Here is an 18,881-nt window from a genome sequence, read left to right on the forward strand (position 1 = left end):
GAAGACCGATAAACATACAGTGCGACGCACCTTGAGAAATAATATTCAAATGTCCAAGAACTTAAAAGACAAAAAAAGATTGAATCGTCGCGACGGCACATCACAGTAGCCGTAGCTAGGCGTCGAAGTCTCTATAACGGAATTATTTTTCAACAGTTCTCATAGCGTCCACGCAACAATGGCTGCTAGTGTACTGTCAAATGCTCATATGCTGCGGCCTAAAGCTCACGGCATGGTGCGAAAACGCGCTCACAGCGAAAGCAAAACATGCGCGGACATGCATGCAGTCGTGCAGTCGGTCGCTGCGAAACCGTGCGAAATTCGCTGGATTGAGGCTCCATTCTGTTATGCCTCATTTGGTTATACAGACAGCCCACTATAAGAACGTATTTCACATAGTTCACTCTCAGCGTTTGCCAACCTGTCACGCAAGAAGCCGGTTCGGCAGACTCCATCGTGGTGACCGCTCGCAGTGGCGTTCACTGTATACGTATTCGGTAAAGAGATAGCATCTGCAAACGATTACGTGCTTTCAGTTTGCCCAGGATTATTATATCGACAGTCAAAAACTTCCCTCGTTTTGAGAGTACCCACATAAATGTCCAGAAGGGCTGCCGCGTGGTGTTCTTATTGAGCGCCGTTTGCGAAACCTATGAGGAGCGCGCCGCGCGATCCCTCGTACTACGCAAGGGAGGCGCTTCCGACAGATGGCGACTCCGTAACCCCTCGCCGCCAATAGGGAGCCTAGCAGGGGAAAGAAAGTGGGCCGTACGTCTGCCGCTGCGCATCAGACACCAGTGCGTGGGAAATTTAGGGAGGCCTACTCCGGCGTCTGCTCTGCATGGTATCGCTGAGCAGACCCTTTCTTGAGAGAGATCTGCGATGGGGACAAAGTACGCCGACTGCTTCCACTCGCCTCCCAATGCAAAGATGCCGTGCACCACTAGACCGCTGTGCAGCTTCTAGCCTCGACCTTCCCAGAATCTTCGCTGTCCCATTTGCCTAAAAAAAAAGAAAATGTGACTTCAAGAGTTTAGCGAGAGCATACGGTGCCTTCGGTGGTCGAATAAAAGACGAAGAACTTTTACCTGATGAAAAAACGACAGACATCCGTTCTCTTAGAGTGCATCAAGAAGACTCGTTTATTTTTGACTAGAAGGTACGGGAAAGGGGAGAGAGTAGAGAGAAAGGGAAAGTCGCCATACATTGTGCCGAATAGGCTTTCTTGAACCCCGCACGTGCAAGCAACCCCCTCCAAACTTGAAAGACGCCATCGCACCGTCGGTTGCTGTTCGAAGAAAGCGCCCGCCAATATTTTGCACGCAGTTTGAGGGGTGTCAAGTGTCCAGCGCTTCTGGCACAGTGACCTCAATAGTGCCGTTTTAGGTGGGGCAGTCCTCCTCGCCACATCATCGGCGGCCCCCAGTGCGGGGATTCTTTGGCTCAAGAACGATCTCCCCAGGATGCGCAAACTATTATCGAGCTCATTGCTCCCCAATCTCTAAGGAATACAGCAGCTGTATCGGTCAGTTCACCTCTGTTCCTTCACTTAATAACAATTTGCGGCACCACGCCCTGCCGTCTCTGTCCTTAAATGTTTCCTTAATTCTGGCGGTCTTGCACATGTGGCGTTTCAAGCGGTGTTCCCTCAGGAGCAGCAAAGCTCGATGTCGTTGGGCGGTACATATGTGTCGATCTAAGATCCAATAAGTACTCTTTCCGCCACCGTCGCCAGAAACCATCGACCACGACAGTCCGGTACTTCCAGCGACGTGAGAGATGCATTCCACCGCCAGGAATTTCGTCCGGCAGCAGATGTTGAGGAAGGGTTGTCAACTTTCTTCCGACAAGAAGGTGCGCCGGTGACAGTGGCTCTGGCTCTTGAGCATCATCATATATGAAAGTCAAAGGGCGTGAGTTGATCACCGTCTCCATCTCATAAAGAACGGTGGTCAGTTGTTCGAAACTCAAGCTGCTCCGACCTAACACCTTTCGCAACGCTATTTTCACAGATCACACCATCTACTTCCAGAATCCGCCCCAGAAAGCTGCCCGTTATACAATAAACTTCCATCTGATCTGGTTTCCAGCGAAGTATGACTGCAATTCTTCGAGTTGCAAGAGCGCGAACATGGCCTTTAGATCCCATGCTGCATGTTTGAATGTGAGCGCGTTGTCCGACCGTCGAGGAGGTTCCACGGCGTGCAACAAAGCGTTTAAAGGCCAAGAGGAAGGCTGTAGCCGACAGGTCGCTGACGAGCTCAAGGTGGACGGCTAGTGTCACAGCACAGGTCAAAATAGCGATGTAGCATCTTTTGTTGTCGCGTCACTGTTGACGATGAAGGGCCCTGCAAAATCGATGCCCACGATGCCGAACGTGTTTCCTTTTGATATTCTGTCAGCTGGAAGTGGTGCTACTGGTTGCGTAGCTGGAGGGCAACTTTCTGACAGACGAGGCACTGCTTTATAACTTTCTTTACGGCCTGACGTCCTCTGATAATTCAAGACGATTCTCGCAGCTGTGCTAGAGTCTCGCGTACATCCGTGTGCAGCATTCTCAAGTGTTCCTTCCGTATGAGCAGTCACGTGAGGGGGTGATTGCGACGGAGAACGACGGGATGCTAAGTCTCTTCGTTGTTATCACTGAATTGCAAGCGTGCACCAACTGGCATGAGGCTCTCTTTGTCGAAGTACGGGATAAAAGGTAAAACAAAGGAACTCTTGGCAGAGGTCTTCGATTATTCAGGTTTGAAAGGTCATCGCTGGACGCATCTCTTAAAGTTTTAGCCAACCAGTATCTTTCGACGCGGATCACTTCTTCAGCTCCTAATGGGACGATTGTCTTTCCTTCTTTGTTGTGGCAGTTGTCGACAAAGTGGCGGACCCACGCGGTTACTCGCACGACTCTGCTGAATGAACTATAATTCTCAACATTGAGAATTGCCATGGATGACGAGGATACTATGGGCATCACCGTCACCTTTCGCTCTTTCATTTGGCACTCCCCAACGTTCGAGCTCGGGTCCTTATTGTTGGCCAATGCGTGTCATCCTCCTGAAGCCAACGGGGTCCTCTCCAACACAACTCGCTTTCCCGCAGGGCTGATGGGAGAATGCCTCGGGTGATTAGGTCAGCGGGGCTGTCTGAACTTAGGCAGTGTTTGCAATCCTTGAGATCTGTCAGAGCTTGCAATCCTGAGACTCGATTTGCTACGAAAGGCTTCAATCTGGCAGCGTTTCCCTTGATCCAGTACATAGCTACGGAAGAGTCAGTTCAGAGGGTAGTAGCAACGTTCTTCAGATCCAAGGTCTTGGTTACGTAATGGCATAGCGGCGCACCAACAAGGGCTCCCAACAGCTCCAATCGGGGTTGCGAGAGGCATCTCAAAAGAGTCAGTCTTGATTTGGCCATGACCAAGCTTACATTTATTAGTCCGAACGGAGACTTGGTCACGATATATGCGACAACACCAGAGGCCTTCGGGCTTGCGTCACAGAAAATGTGTGCCACTTTCTCCGTATCATCACTTCTTAGGCCTGCCGCTATCTGTCTTGGAACGGATACTCCAATGCATGAAAGCTCCTTACACCAGCAGTCGCACTCAGGCTGCAATGTTTCAGGCAAAGATATCGTCCCAACCAATTCCGAACTCCCACAACTTCTGGGACATTAACTTTACACATAATGTTGTGGGAGCAATAAATCCAAAAGGGTCGAAAACTCTTGCCGAGGCCTGCAGCACAAATCTCTTGTTGTCGGCGCTTGCGGAGAGGAGGCCGATGAGTGAAGTTAGGTTGTATTCTAAGTGGTCAGTCTGAGCATTTCAACCAACTCCCAAAAGCTTTGTAGCTGCAGTATATCCATCATCAGCGTTCGTTCGTTCCACATTGCCATTCTCCATGAAGTTTACGAGATCACGTTCGTTCAATATCCACTTGTGTAGCCGCATCCCTGCTGGAGACAATATAAATTTTTATTCCTGGCACAAGACTTTACCCTTGTAAAGGCTGTCAACCCCAGTTACAAGGTCATCTACGTAAAAATGCTTGCGCTGGATACCGCAGTCTCAGCATACTGTTCCGGCAGGCCTTCAAGATGATGTTGCAACGTTGCAGACAAGAGAAATAGGCTCGACGTGACACCGTACGGCACTCGAGTAGTCCAACAGGTCACCACAGCTGGAAGTTCTTCCCCTTTCTTTGGGGTCATAGCGTACCAGAGGAACTACACAGCGTTCCAATCGCCCTCTGATAGGGAGATTTGGAGAAAGGCCTTTTCAATATCCGCAACGATGGCAATGTTGTAAGTGCGGAATTTGATCAGCAGATCAATGAGCTCAGGGTTTAGGTTAGGGCCACTTTCCAAAACATTGTTCAGTGAGAGGCACTTTTTGGCACTTAATGATGCATCGAATACTACCCTCAGTTTCGTCGCCTGGCTTTCGTGATGAGCAATTGCGTCATGTGGCATATAGTACGCCGGACCTTCCGACGTGTCGTAATTCTTGCTGGCTGGCTCTGCATAGCCCTTTTCTATGTAATCTCTTATGGAGGCGTCGTACTCCCTAATAAACGAATCTCCTTTCACGAGGCGCATTGTATGTGCTCTAAGACGCCTTGCTGCGCACTCGTAGTTGTCGCTAAGCTCGTTAACCATCGAATTCCAAGAAAACGACAACTTATAGCTGCCATTCTAAAAGTTAATGGTTTCTTTATATCGCTGAAGGAAGGCGTCCTGGTGAGGAACAGGCTCATGTTCCTCGATACCGATGTGCTCGAGCTCCCAGAAAGACTTTAGCTGGGCTGATATTTCCTTGTCAATTTGTTAACTCCCTTCTGTACGCATCACGCCAGGAGCCGAGAAGCAGATTCCTGTTGACTTCATTGTGCCGGCCTTGGCCTGGACTGTCCATCTGAATACAGTCTCCACTGCCATCAATTTGGAGCTGAGACGTACGCTTAGTGGATCCCGCGATGATTTCCCAGTAATGATGGGCGCCTATCAAAAGGCCAATATTTTCAATGCGTGGTCAGCAAGACTCCAGAAGCAGTGGAGTGTACGATTCCTCCAAGCGCCACAAAATGGTAATCGCCATTAAATACATCAGGAGTCCTAAATAAAGGATGGCTTACTAAATGAACTTAAAAATGACAGCGCTGTGCTGCTCCTTATTGAACCGAGTTTTAACTATACGCTGCCGAGAAATGTTGCGGTGAGGCAGCTCACGGAACCACTGGGGACGTATTCTGCAACGATCAATTTCGGCTATAGTGTCGCTTCTGCGATGGCATCGCCGTTAGGCGCGCGCTTATTGACTGGTTGAGCATAATCGGATAAGCTGATTCGCTTGTTGAGGCCTACGTCACGCGAACGGTGTCGCCGAAGCGATAGTCGCAGAATATGTCCCCTGCAGTTGTATTGCCAACCCAGCGCCTTGGCAGCTACCATGCACTTCCGAACAGCGGCTTGATGGTCATAGGCAGCATAGCTATTGAGGATGCAGGAAATAGGACTAGATGAGAAGCATTGCCATTTGCGAGTTCCTAATCAAAGGATTCGTTTTTTGCCTGATACTTCCTCTCCCTCCGGCTCGTGCCTGTTATTTGCGCGCAATTGCACGGCAGGAACGCTGGTGATAGCTTGCCGTGCACACAAAGGTCATGAGGGCAGCAGAAGGCCCAACACTGACATGTCCCCGCAGGAGAGCCAATGGAGCAGACCGTGAAGGTGAGACCACTTCGCTTCGCACTTTTCTTCAACAAAGTCTAATGTGCATCTGTCACATCTCCAGAGACCTCTTAACCCAACAAACACTGGTCGACCATTCGCCACGGCAACTGTAAGAGTTCTAGCTCAGGGGAAGGGCGGATGAAAACGTCTCTATTACCCTTTTACTTGCAATTGCAATAAAGCGCTTGCATATTCGGGCTTACCGGCATGCGCCATGTTGTTACGGGTCCTGCGCTGATGGTTTTGCCGCGGGCGGGGCTGCACGGGGCCGAGGTTCTTGCGTGGTTTTGCCGGGCGGGGGGGGGGGGGGGGGTGGAGGCGGTTGTCGACAGCTCGTCTAGGCCCCGGAAGACTGGCCTTGACGACGGAGGTGATGGTCTCCATGCTCCCGCGTGCCGGCTTTGACGTGTTCCTGCGGCACGGGAGCAGCAGCAGCAGCTGGTCGCAGTGGTCCACACCTGGCTGATTTTACGTCGTTGTGGGCGCGTTTTTGTGGGCGCGTTCGGCGCCGCGCGTGTCGAAAACTGCGCGTGCAAACGCGCAACTTCGACCTCTGTCGTTCCAGCACGTGGCTCCTACCCACTACGGGGACTGGTCGGGAATTAGATGGATTATTCAAATATACGATACATGATAAATTTCTTAATATCTTATTAAAGTAATCAGACGTTGTCCATAAGGGGGAAAATAAGCATCCCTGAGCGATCCGAGGCAAATGCATCCGTAGAACACCAGCAACAGAAGCGGAACTTCAGGTGACATAGTCGCGGTGGTGCGGCCGTGTCCACTGCTGGTGAATGAAGCCGACATCCCTTTTAAAGGTGTCGGTCGGGTGAGTTGAGTTGAGTGGTTGTAGGCTACTGGTGGGATTAGCCTTGCAGTTGTTGCTGGCAATTGCTCCACCGTAGTGGCACTTAAGGGGACAGGGTAGGTCCTATTCTAGCCATGCATTTTAGGCTATGTTCCTGACCCTTTTTCTCGTGATCTGCTGGGGTTAGAACATTATTCTTGGTGGCATTGTAATCAGCAATGTTAGGTAGTGAAATTGAACCAGGGTTATTTCTTTTTGAAGATTAGATTTTTTTTCATTTTTTTTACTGGGCCCACCAAATTTTAAAGCCGAAATCTGCAGTAAACAGCCTGTAAACGAAAATCCCCTTCAAGAATATTTATAATCCTGGTTCAGTAGACTTTCTGTAATGTTTGCTCAATACCTGTAAAATGTTATCGCCCCAGCGGTTGTAGTGTCTGAAAGAAAGGGTCAAATGCAGCAAAATTTGGTGTTTTGAGATAATTGGCTTTGAAGTGGAAGAAAGAGCTTTATTGCAATATAGAACTATAGAAACAAATTCTGGCGCATTTTTTCAATAGCCACCAGCCTGGTAGTCCCCTCCATCGTCAACACTTTCTGTGCTAGCTGCATTGTTTTCCGGACCTCCTTAGTTACCAGTCGTGTAGCCCTCTCTGCAAAGTACAGTCGCTGCCGGTCAACTTCGCGCAACCACTGGACTGTGAACCGTCCTGGAGAAACTCCGAATGACCTCAAAATGTCGGCTCGAGCAATGCTGCGGTCATTAAAAGTTAGCACAGCATCCATTGTCGCTATTTTCACCCTCTTGAGGCCAAGAAAGACATTCTTCGGAGCGTGCTCCCATACAACCTTGTTGAACGCCTCATTCGCGTTCCGAGTTTTTCCATGGTGACATTTCTGCAGAAGCTCAGGCTTTGAGAGCTGCTGAAACACCGGCGTTCTGCTTTGAGCGTTCCGCCGAGCGCAAAAGCTTCGGTGCAGACGCTCACGTGGTTGCTGCGGCGCCCACTCCTGGATTGTGTTGCGGAGAATTGGCGTCATTGGAGGTTGACTCATGCCGGTTTCCGTGGAAGAGACGTTTTTAAAAGCACGTCTTTGGCTTCGTCATTGCATTACCGCTAAATAACCCGCACGCAGGAAACAAGTGGCATAATTCTCACTCACAACGAATAAGCGTAGAATGAAGAGATTTTCTCGATGTTTGTCTGATATCTAACCTTCATGAACTAGTAACCAGCCCAACACGCATCATAGACGACTCCAGCAACATTTTCGACTTAATACTGAACATGCCTTGCGATAGCTTATCATCCTTTACGTAATTAGAGCCCATTTGCTACCTCAAACTTATTCAAGCAGATTTTGCCTTCCATGCCGACTGCCATGAAATACGAAAAAAAACAATCACTTTGCGTGACAAAGGTAATGACTACGCCATTAATAACGAACTGAGCAACTTTTCTTCCAATCTTCAATGGCAGTTTTAGCCAGAGATCGGTTAGCGACAACTGCTTGATATTTAAGAGTAAAATACAGGACCTTCCATAAAGATTTATCCCCAGAATAAAATTTGCTGAAAATCGTTCTATTCCTCGGTTTTCGAAGGGACTAAAACAATACTCGACAATAAAGAGAGGTGGCTTTATTGCGCTGCTACGATAAAAGGAAACCTCGAGCCGAAGGAAAAATACTACTCAGTCAAAAAAGAATACTTGAGTACGATCACCGATGCAAAATAATCTTTAATAGCGACCTGGGGCGCGTGGTATGCGATAACGCCAAGATATATTGGCGCATCATCAACCTTGCACCAACATCCGCAACCGCTTTGGCTAACGCATCGGATCAACCAGTCTCCAACAGAGAATGCGCTGACATGATCAATATCGCAATTTGTACAGTTCTGACAAGGGAAAGCAACCCGCCTTAATGGATACCACTTACTAAAAATACGTCACCGATCATTCATTATAAATATGAGCAGCAGCCTGTTTTATGTCTGCTGCAGGATGAAGGCCTCTCCCTGCGATCTCCAACTACCTCTGTCCTGCGCCAATCGATACCAACTAACGCCCACGAATTTCCTAATTTCATCGCTCCACCTAGTCTTCTGTCGTCCTCGATTGCGTTTCCCTTCTCTTGGTAGCCATTCTGTAACCCTAATGGTCAAACGGTTATCTAACCGAGAACAGTTACCTAAACTGAACCTGAGCATTCCAGCCGCCCTCTTTCTGTTTCTTAACGTTTTCCTTAGCAATCTTCGTTCCATCGCTCTTTGCACGGGCCTCAACTTGTTCTCAAACTTCTTTTTCAGTCTCCAAGTACCTGCTGCATATGTCAGCACGGGCAAAATGTGCGGATTGTCCACATTCCTTTTCAATGATAATGGTAAGCTTCCAGTCAGGAGCTGGCAATGTCGGCCGTATGCGATCGATCCTATTTTTATTCTGTGGATTTCCTTCTCATGATTAAGGTTCCCTGTGATTAATTGACCTAGGTAAACGTACTCTTCCCAGACTCTAGAGGCCGATTGGCGATCCTGAACTCTTGTTCCATTGCTCGGCTATTTATCATTATCGTTGTCTTCTGCATATTAATCATCAATCCCACTCTTACACCATCTCAGTTAAAGAGACACTAAAGGTTAAATTTAAGTCAACGTGGACTGTTGAAATACCATCCCAGAAACGTCTAAACGCTTGTTTCATGCGAAGAAGAGACTTATTTGAATAGAAATTACGTTCGGAGGCGTCCGCGTACCTCTAGCGCAGTTCAAATCGTCCGCCCTTCGATCAAAGAGTGGTAACGTGGTAGACTCATAATGACGTTGCACCGTTAGTGAGTGGAACGGTGCTCGCAGACGGCGCTACGGCTTTTCTTCGCAAAACGCAAACGCGCGGCCAGAAACAGAGCCAAGACTGAGCCGACAGCAGCTTCAAAACGGAACTATGGTGGCTAGCGGAATGGAAAGCGCGCGACTATAAGCTGGTTGTTTATTTTATGACGCCAACTTTGACGCTCGTTGCAATGAACGACCCGGACAACGACACATTGGCTCGCGATGCTGGGTTCGACTTGAGGGAATTAAGCACTGATGAACGTGACCTGCTGCTGAGGGCTTGCGCTGCCGGCATCGTTGCGCACTACTATGGCGGCAACTGTATGTCATGGCTGTACATATTCGCACATTTGTAAGTTTTGCTTCGTGAAAACCAAATGCCGCACTCACCACCCTGTTTTCGACCTGCAGTTGTTCTAGCACTTCGGAGGATGCAGACAAGACCCACGGAACAGCGCTACGGGAGAGCATTGGTTTGAAAGGCACTCCACACGACTTCAGTAAGTCGGCGTTGAACTCGTAATCCTCTGGACGAAAGTGCAGCGCGCACGCAACGCGATTTTTCGGCTCTTTGCCAACGCGCTGCGGCAGAGGTACGGCACTTCATCGCTTTGATGAGAGAGGTTCACTCGTTGGCACACAGTGATAAGTAACGTTGGATTCGCCGCTGCAACTCCCCTTGGCCAAGTTACGCGGACCGTTCGCCCATCCCTCGACATCACATGGACGTGGCATTCTCGCTGTTTGTTCCAAATGAAAGTTTCGCGAGCCAGCAGAACCTGCGCAGCACGACGCGATAACGAAACAACTGAAACACCAAAGCGCGTGCAGCGCAGAGTCGAGCGCGCAGAGTCGAGCGCGCAGAGTCGAGCGCGCAGAGTCTAGCGAAAACAAAACCTTCCGAGCACCCATACTATTGAAGGTTAACGTCAAAATGTTAGTTTTTCTTAGAATCGAAGTAGACAAGTAGCATGTTCTTCCCTCTTAGAACCTAATGAAATGATATTTTTAATATGAGTGGTTGAGTACTAGTGACAAATTATGATGAGAAGTGCCTTCGTCATCGGGCTAGTAGCGGAATGTCGCTGGGGGATCTCACTTAGTGTCATGCATTTACCTCAATTTCTAGGTTACTAAAGCTCTGTTCGTGATTATATTGACGCCTTCGACGTTCTAGAGCATTGCTTTATCACTTCATAGTACCCTTTAGTGTCCCTTTAAGGACCTCAATAATTTGCTGTAACTTGTCTGCATTGTCGCTAAATAGAACTATGGCATCGGCAAACCGAAGGTTACTGAGATATTCGCCGTCGATCTTTACTCCTAAGCCTTCCCAGTTTAATAGCCTGAATATTTCTTCCAAGCAAGCAATGATTAGCACTGGCGAGACTCTGTCTCCCTATCTGACCCTTTTTTTAAGGGGATCTTCTTACATTTCTTCTGTAGAATTAAGGTAGCTGTAGAACCACAGTATATATTTTCCAAGGTATTTAGGTAGGCGTTCTGTACTCCTTGAATACGAAATGCCGCTATGACTCTTAGTATCTCTACTGAATCAAATACCTTTTCGTAATCTATGAGAGCCATATAGAGAGGCTTATTATGCTCTGCGGATTTCTCGATAACCTGATTAATTACATGGATGAATCGAAGAGTATGCCTTCCTGAAACCAGCCGGTTCCCTTGGTTGACTTAAGTCCCGTGTTGCCCTTGTTCTATTGGATGTTATTTTGGCAAATATTTATATAAAACTGCGAGTAAGCTAACGGGTCTATAATTTTTCTATTATTTAACGTCACCTTTTCTTCAAGAAGCATCTCGCCGCTAAAGCTGCTTTGTACTTTAATTTGTTCTTTTTACAGCAACTTTCCACAGGCGCCTCATTCCTAAAGACTGGCAAACGGGGAAGGTCGTTGCGCTTTACAACTCAGGTGACAAAAATTCAACTGTTATCTACCGTACCATATCTTTAACTAGGGTCCCTTTCAATGTTATGGAACATGTTATATACTCTCACACTATGGACTTCTTAAACCCAAAAAATTTCTTCCATCCGCCCCAGCACGGGTTTCGCAAGAGGTATTCATGCGAAACACAACTAGCCACGTTGTTTGCTTGCTGACTTTGACACTAACGTTCACCTTGACGCTATTTTGCTGGACTACGATACGGCATTTGATGAAGTTCCACATCAACGTTCAATAAACAACCCTCTCGGTTAAACCTATACTCTAACGTACTACAGTGAATCAAAGCCTTCTTAAGAAGCCGCTCTCAAACAGTCATCATAAATAACCAGTCCTCCAATCCTCTTCCTTTAACATCAGGTGTCCCACAACGATCCGCTCTCGTCCCACTTTTGCTTCTTATATTTATTAACGATCTCCCATTGCACGCATCTTGCCAAATCAGAATGTTTGCTGACGACTGCGTTATATACTGCCGAGTAATAAACACTGCGTATCAAGAAGCCCTCCAACCGGATATTAGCCACATCCCACACTGGTGAGAAGACCGACTGAAGATGCTTAATCCTAGCAAGTTCAAGTTTCTTGCATTACCCGTCGACACAAGTTTCATGCCTTTCTATACAATATCGCAAACGGCATCGTACAATCCGTATCGTCTTTCAAATTGTTAGGCATAAAAGTATGAAATGATATAACGCAGAATTAACACATAAACAACGCGATATCATCAGCTAGCAATACACTGCCATTTCGTAAACTCATCTTCACCTCGCCCCAAATCCCTTACACTTGCTTGCTTACAAGGCACTCATTCAACCTAAACTAGAAAATGCACTCGCCATATGGAACCAGCATCGTGTTAGCCTCATAAACGACCTAGAAGCAGACAAAAATCGTGCTACAAGCTTCATACATTCTTCTTATTCGTATGACGTCAGTGTTTCAGCTCTGAAAACTAAATCTGCCTTAACGCCTCTCTCAGTTTGCCCTCACATAGCCACCCTAATACTTTGCCACAAGTTCTATTGCTTATCACTTAATCATGCACCTTACACCATGCCAGTATCGTACACTTCAGACCGCACCAACCACAACTGTCAAGTTTTTCGTCCGCGTGCTTGAATTGTTACTTTTTCAGCTTCCTTGTTCCCACGTGCAGCTAAAGATTGGAACGGCCATGCCCAACATGTCATAGAGATCGCCTGTGCATCATAATTCGCTGAAAATTTCGATAACGTATTTTGTATATAAACACATGTGGCATTATTAATGTTTTTTTTTAGCTGATTGCACCTCATATGTAATAAGCCCTCGGGGGGTCTTCACGGAAAGAAAATGGAATGAAATGAAATGCATCTTAACGTGTGTATCGTCTATAACACAAGCATTTCTCACCGTCGTTTCGCTCGTTGCCGTGATTTCCTCCCACGTTTGGTACGTTGTACTGGCCACGATCCGGCCCGAGGCCGGATGCGGGCCAGCATCCACGACCTGAAGGAGCTGGCCGGGTGTCTCCGGCCCGTGCCTGAATGCCACCCCCCAGTGACGGTAGGCCTCCGCCTGGTGTTGGATTGGGCTGGTAAGCCACCCCAAAAGGGTGGCCGCTGAGGCCACCACGGACCCTTGTAGCCTAGACGTCACTATGTAGACGTCCGTGAGTTGGCCCGCTGCGGCAGGAGCAACAGTAAATTTATTGTGTTGTCTCAAATCTAGACTTACTCTTTCGAAAGCGTCACTGGCTACCCGGTCTCGCCCTGAAGCACTTTTTCAAATAATAAACGTTAACTACAAGTTACTTCAAACAATAAAATCTAGTTTTTGAGCACACACTTTCCTGACACAAAGTCATTGCATCCGAACGTGCATTATCAGGTTCGGAGATGAATAGGCGGAACATTTTGTAACTTATTGCGCTGGCATTGCTAACAGCATTAACATAAATATAAGACACACTCCTAATTTTATTCTAGCCAAGATTTCACTGAAGAATAACAAACACTGCTGGTAACTACTGAAAGCGTTCTAACTGTCCATCTACAGTCGCAGGCGTTATCAGTATTCGCTGTCGTCTTTTTAGCTACTTATCCACAATGCACGCGTACGTTCGAGAGAACTTGTATATATCGCACAGAACAACTTGTCAAATAGCAGCGTTTTCTTGCTCAAAATAAGCAAGCAGACATAAAGTGAAATATAGAATCTGCTGTTTTGTTGTGTTCACGCAGTTAGACGTGTGGAAGCTTTCTAAACATATTAAACCTGAATAAAAAACTATATCTATATACCTGTCACTTTGCGAGCTCACAAACTCACCAAAGATAGTTTCCACATTCTTTAAACAATTTAAAGTCTTAGAGCCACAGCTTCCGCAGTCATTAAATACCTACTCCGTCCAACTCGACGTCACCAGCATATGAGTTCTCTCGGTAAGTGGCAGTAACCCCATAACCTGTCGAAGCGTTGCGTACGTCGATCTTGCTTTCATAGGAGCAACCATGTCATGCAGTCCTTTCAGGTGATTGCCACTTCTATCTCAGTGACGTAGGCAATCAGCATCTGCGATGTCTTCACGCAACACCTGACCTTTCAGGTGGCCAGCCCTCTGTGATCCCAAATTCCACTGCGCTCTGGCATCTACGACAACCTGCGGAAAACCATTACTACACGCTACGGGATCCTTCTGCCTGCATGCACTTGTCTCATAGATCGTAGTTCGAGACGCTCGTACGACTCGCCTCCTGCAATGCACCCTGGTTCAACGGCAGCTTTCGCGCCTGTACCACAGCTGCTGGCTTATTCATCGCACAATGACGCTAAAATCCCGTCAACCACCACCCCAGCGCCTTGTCGGTGTGACACAGCGCGAGTGACAATGCCCGGCGACGGCGTAGTCCAGCTGCTTAACTACATTGGTTTTATACTTCTAAGCCAAGTGGCCTTTTTGTCCGACATTTGTAACAAGTAATGTTAATGAATGGGCAACTTACAGGCTCATGATGTCCCGCACAGCGATTACACGACGCGTTTGTCCCATGCGACGCCGTTATTTCAGACTTCGCGAATGTGTTGCTCCTGACGTTCTTGCCAACGCTTGTTGACACCGTCCTGTTGCCGGTCTTTGTCAGCGAAGGTGGGAGACGCCCGCGGCGAGAACTTCCATTCTCATCCTGACCATTTGCTAACCCCCGTATTCAGAAATGCAACTTAAGTTGAATCCCATGCTTGACTTGATCCGAGTGACACCTATCGGCAATGCGCCTAAGGAAACGCAGTGAGCGTCTTTGGGCACGTTAACGCTAGGCGTCATCAGTCAAGTCAAGCATGTGCTTCGACTTAAGTTGCATTTCTGCACACGGGGGTGTCTTTCGACACACCTTCCATAGCCATGGCGTTGATGCAGTTGCGTTCCTAGGTCAGTTCTGCATCAGGCGTGGCTAATGGCAGCGTCAGACGTCAGTCGCCAGCGTATAGCATCTGTTCGAAGACTGGCGACTAGCCGGTCCCGCAGAGCTTCCTCTAGAAACGCACCGAACGCGCACGTTCCTGCCAATTTCTTGAGACGCACGATAAGTCCATGACGCTTTCATGCTTCTCTCGTTTTCGTCGCTGGAAGCGATACCTTTTCTTCACCACAGTACTTCGGGGAATATACTGCTTTTTCAGTACGCCAACGCTGTCCTCGAATGTCACCTTGGTGGACGTCTTTGGAAGAAGCGAGCTCCTGAGCGTTCCGTAAACTTTTTCGCCGATTGCAGTCAAGGACACCAATAATTTCTCCTGTAATGTCTTTGGCAGCGATGAAGCACTGCAGTAGATCGAGGAAGTCTTCGATGCCCCCAGTGTCGGTGTCAAACTCCGGCAACTTGCCAGGTGTAGCACTCGAAGTACACATCTTCAATACATATTGCAGCATCCCATCCGCGTTGCAGTTTGTTGCGACAAACGCCGAGACGTACTTGTGTAACGTCCTCATTCAGTCTGGCCTACAGGCCGCGTCGCAGCAACCAAGAAAACTCTCGCCTCACATCGCACATGCGCAGAACAAACAATCAAGACCACCAATCACTGTCGTGGCGCAATCTCGCGCCGCGTTCGATGCAGCGCTCCAGCGCGTTCGAAGAAACACTGCCACCCGTTCGATGAAACGCTACCGTGCGTTCGGCGTAACACAGCAGGCCTATGTTGCGGAAAATCTGACCATCGGCCGCTTCGCGCGTCTTAAGACCGCGGAGGCGGGGACTGCTCGTAACGGCACGGGGACGCCACAGACACAATTTCTGAGGTGCATTAAATTCTTGCTATGTCCAATCCGCAGCGTCCGAGTTCTCTCGGTGAGCAGAAGCGAGCCGATGGCCTTTCGAAGCGCTGCGTTCGTCGCTCATGCGGATACCTAGGTGCCGCCTGCAGAGCTTTTATAGGAGCAACCATCTCATGCAGTTATTTTAGCCGGATAGCCGCTCTTACGTGAGCAACGTATACAAACAGCAGCTGCGCTGGTTTCACGTAAGACCCGCTTCCAGCTGGCCGGTTCTCTGTGCTCGAAATTCCACTACGCACTGGCAACTAAGACACCTGTGGAAGGCCATGAATGTACGCTATGGAATCCCTCGGGTTGCCCGGAGTGAGTGAGTGAGTGAGTGAGTGAGTGAGTGAGTGAGTGAGTGAGTGAGTGAGTGAGTGAGTGAGTGAGTGAGTGAGTGAGTGAGTGAGTGAGTGAGTGAGTGAGTGAGTGAGTGAGTGAGACAGTGAGTGAGTGAGTGAGTGAGTGAGTGAGTGAGTGAGTGAGTGAGTGAGTGAGTGAGTGAGTGAGTGAGTGAGTGAGTGAGTGAGATATTTAATCCACGTGAACGTCGAACGGACAAGTGTACAAAAAACTCAAAAACTCAATTGCTCAAAATCAGCAAGCAGACAAACTGAAATATAGAATCGGCTGTTTTGTTGTGTTCACGCAGTTAGACGTGTGGAAGCCTTCTAAACATATTAAACCTGAATCAAAAACTTTATAGCTATATACCTGTCACTTGGCGAGTTCACAAACTCACCAAAGATAGTTTCCACATTCTTTAAACGATTTATAGTCTTAACCATAGCCACAGCTTCCACAGTCATTAAATACATACTCCGTCCAACTCGACGTCACCAGCATATGAGTTCTCTCGGTAAAAGGCAGCAAGCCGATAACCTTTCGAAGCGTTGAGTTCGTCGATCTTGCGGTTGCTTGCCTGCAGAACTTTTATAGGACCAACCATGTCATGTAGTCCTTTCAGGAGAAAGTCACTTTTACCTCAGCAACGTAGGCAATCAGTGTCTGCAGTCTTCACGCAACACCTGACCTTCCACGTGGCCTGCTCTTGGTGATACAATATTCCACTGCAAGCTGGCATCTACGACAACCTGCGGGAGGCCATTACCACGCCCGAAGGGATCCCTCTGCCTGCCTATCGTAGTTCCAGGGGCTCGCAGTACTCGTCTCCTGCTACGCACCCTGTACAACGCTAGCTGACTGATTTATCTCACCGTGACGCTTCAAGGACAACACCGTGACGACCACCTCAGCGCCCTGTTCCCCATAGGCAGCGCTCCACATCTACGAGGCGCCTGACTCACAGCCCTACAACACTACTACAAAGAACCATGACGCAAATATAAGCGCCGCGGCAACACCCTGTCGCCGAATGCAAAGTTTATTGCATGTTAGGGATTCACCACAACTTGTCACATCGCCCTCAGCATGCTTCCGTTTGGTACACGGCGGAGACAGAACCCCCGTAAAATGGACAAGGCAGCAGTGACCTTCGCCCTTTTGGTTGAGATAGCAATTATATGGATAATCTAGGCGTACTTTTGCCGTCGCTGTCGCCATCGCTCCGTGTAGACTCCGAGGCCGACAACACCGTCGCAGTTCGAATGAAACGACGCTAGGGGAGCCGACAGCAGTGGCTCTACCTTGAGCGCAAGAGAGAGGAAAGCGGAGAGCCAACGCGCAGTTCCGTCCTGCGAAAAGCCGGACGGGGGGGAGGGATAGCGGTGGCGCTGCGCGTCGCCGCCAACTTACAGTCACTGGAAAAAAATTTTTCCCAGTGACTCTACCGCCAACTGCGCATATCGCGACCGGGCACAAGCGGAACCGACGATCGTGCGGCACAATCCGCGCGCAATTGGGGGCGAGCTCAATCACTGGAAAAGTTAGCGCCACCGTCGGCGTGACCTGGCATGAGGGATCACGTGGACACAGCGGCCGCGTCGGCTGCTTCGGAAGCGAGCTGAAAACGAAAGTTTTAAAGTCCGACTTGCGCCGCGTTTCCGGTTAAGTGGCGAGGCTTTATCGCTTAGGGTGTCTGCTTGACAACATATGAAAGTACTATAATAGGTAGTGGCTGCCTTTGGAGGCGTGCAGCATTAGACTACTGCTCGGTGCCGCAGTGCCGGACGTACGCAACGGAGCCCGGTGTCAGCCTTATTCACACGTAGCCACAGCGCAAGGAGCTGCGTGAAGCTTGGCTGGCGAAACTTATAGCCGGCAGACAGCCATCGGCTTAAACTCATGTATGCAGCAAGCACAGACGCGAGGAACATTTCTGCTACGGCGCCGGGACTGCGCGATGTTCGGTGAGTAGCAGAAAACGCGCACTGAGACGCTCGCCCACAACCGCTGCCCGGCTAATGTCATGACGGTTTGGTCTATGAACTTGTTGATAATATAGATACTGGCAAGTTAACTGGAACGGAAAGGGAGCGGTAAGACGCACATTAAAGAAAGGCATGGCATATGGTCATGTTTGTGTTATGAATTAATGCAGATGGATTACGAAAAACAAGCAGAGGGACATCGCACGCTGAGAAGACCGATAAACATACAGTGCGACGCAACTTGAGAAATAATATTCAAATGTCCAAGAACTTAAAAGACAAAAAAAGATTGAATCGTCGCGACGGCACATCACAGTAGCCGTAGCTAGGCGTCGAAGTCTCTATAACGGAATTATTTTTCAACAGTTCTCATAGCGTCCACGCAACAATGGCTGCTAGTGTACTGTCAAATGCTCATATGCTGCGGCCTAAAGCTCACGGCATGGTGCGAAAACGCGCTCACAGCGAAAGCAAAACATGCGCGGACATGCATGCAGTCGTGCAGTCGGTCGCTGCGAAACCGTGCGAAATTCGCTGGATTGAGGCTCCATTCTGTTATGCCTCATTTGGTTATACAGACAGCCCACTATAAGAACGTATTTCACATAGTTCACTCTCAGCGTTTGCCAACCTGTCACGCAAGAAGCCGGTTCGGCAGACTCCATCGTGGTGACCGCTCGCAGTGGCGTTCACTGTATACGTATTCGGTAAAGAGATAGCATCTGCAAACGATTACGTGCTTTCAGTTTGCCCAGGATTATTATATCGACAGTCAACCCTTACAAAAAAAATTGTTGAAAGGTTATTGAAATATCATTGGTCAACGTCAACAAATGACCTTGAAAGATCATTGGCGAATTGTTGAAACATCATTGAGGAAATTGTTGACAAGTGTTGATAA

General features: G+C 48.5%; 1 protein-coding gene across 1 annotated transcript in view; it reads right to left on the bottom strand.

Moving 5' to 3' along the window:
- The window catches only part of LOC135915668 (uncharacterized), a 381,759-nt gene that overhangs the window by 75,960 nt on the left and 286,918 nt on the right, over positions 1–18,881 (bottom strand). The window contains exons 7-8 of the mRNA XM_070521761.1: positions 12,746–13,017; positions 5,934–6,142 (exon numbers count right to left, since the gene is read on the bottom strand). Coding sequence (XP_070377862.1) covers positions 12,981–13,017 — 37 coding nt within the window. The 3' untranslated portion in view covers positions 5,934–6,142; positions 12,746–12,980. The remainder of the gene's footprint in view (positions 1–5,933; positions 6,143–12,745; positions 13,018–18,881) is intronic.

This window comes from Dermacentor albipictus, chromosome 7 (genome assembly GCF_038994185.2).
Source record: "Dermacentor albipictus isolate Rhodes 1998 colony chromosome 7, USDA_Dalb.pri_finalv2, whole genome shotgun sequence".
Lineage (NCBI taxonomy): Eukaryota > Metazoa > Arthropoda > Arachnida > Ixodida > Ixodidae > Dermacentor > Dermacentor albipictus.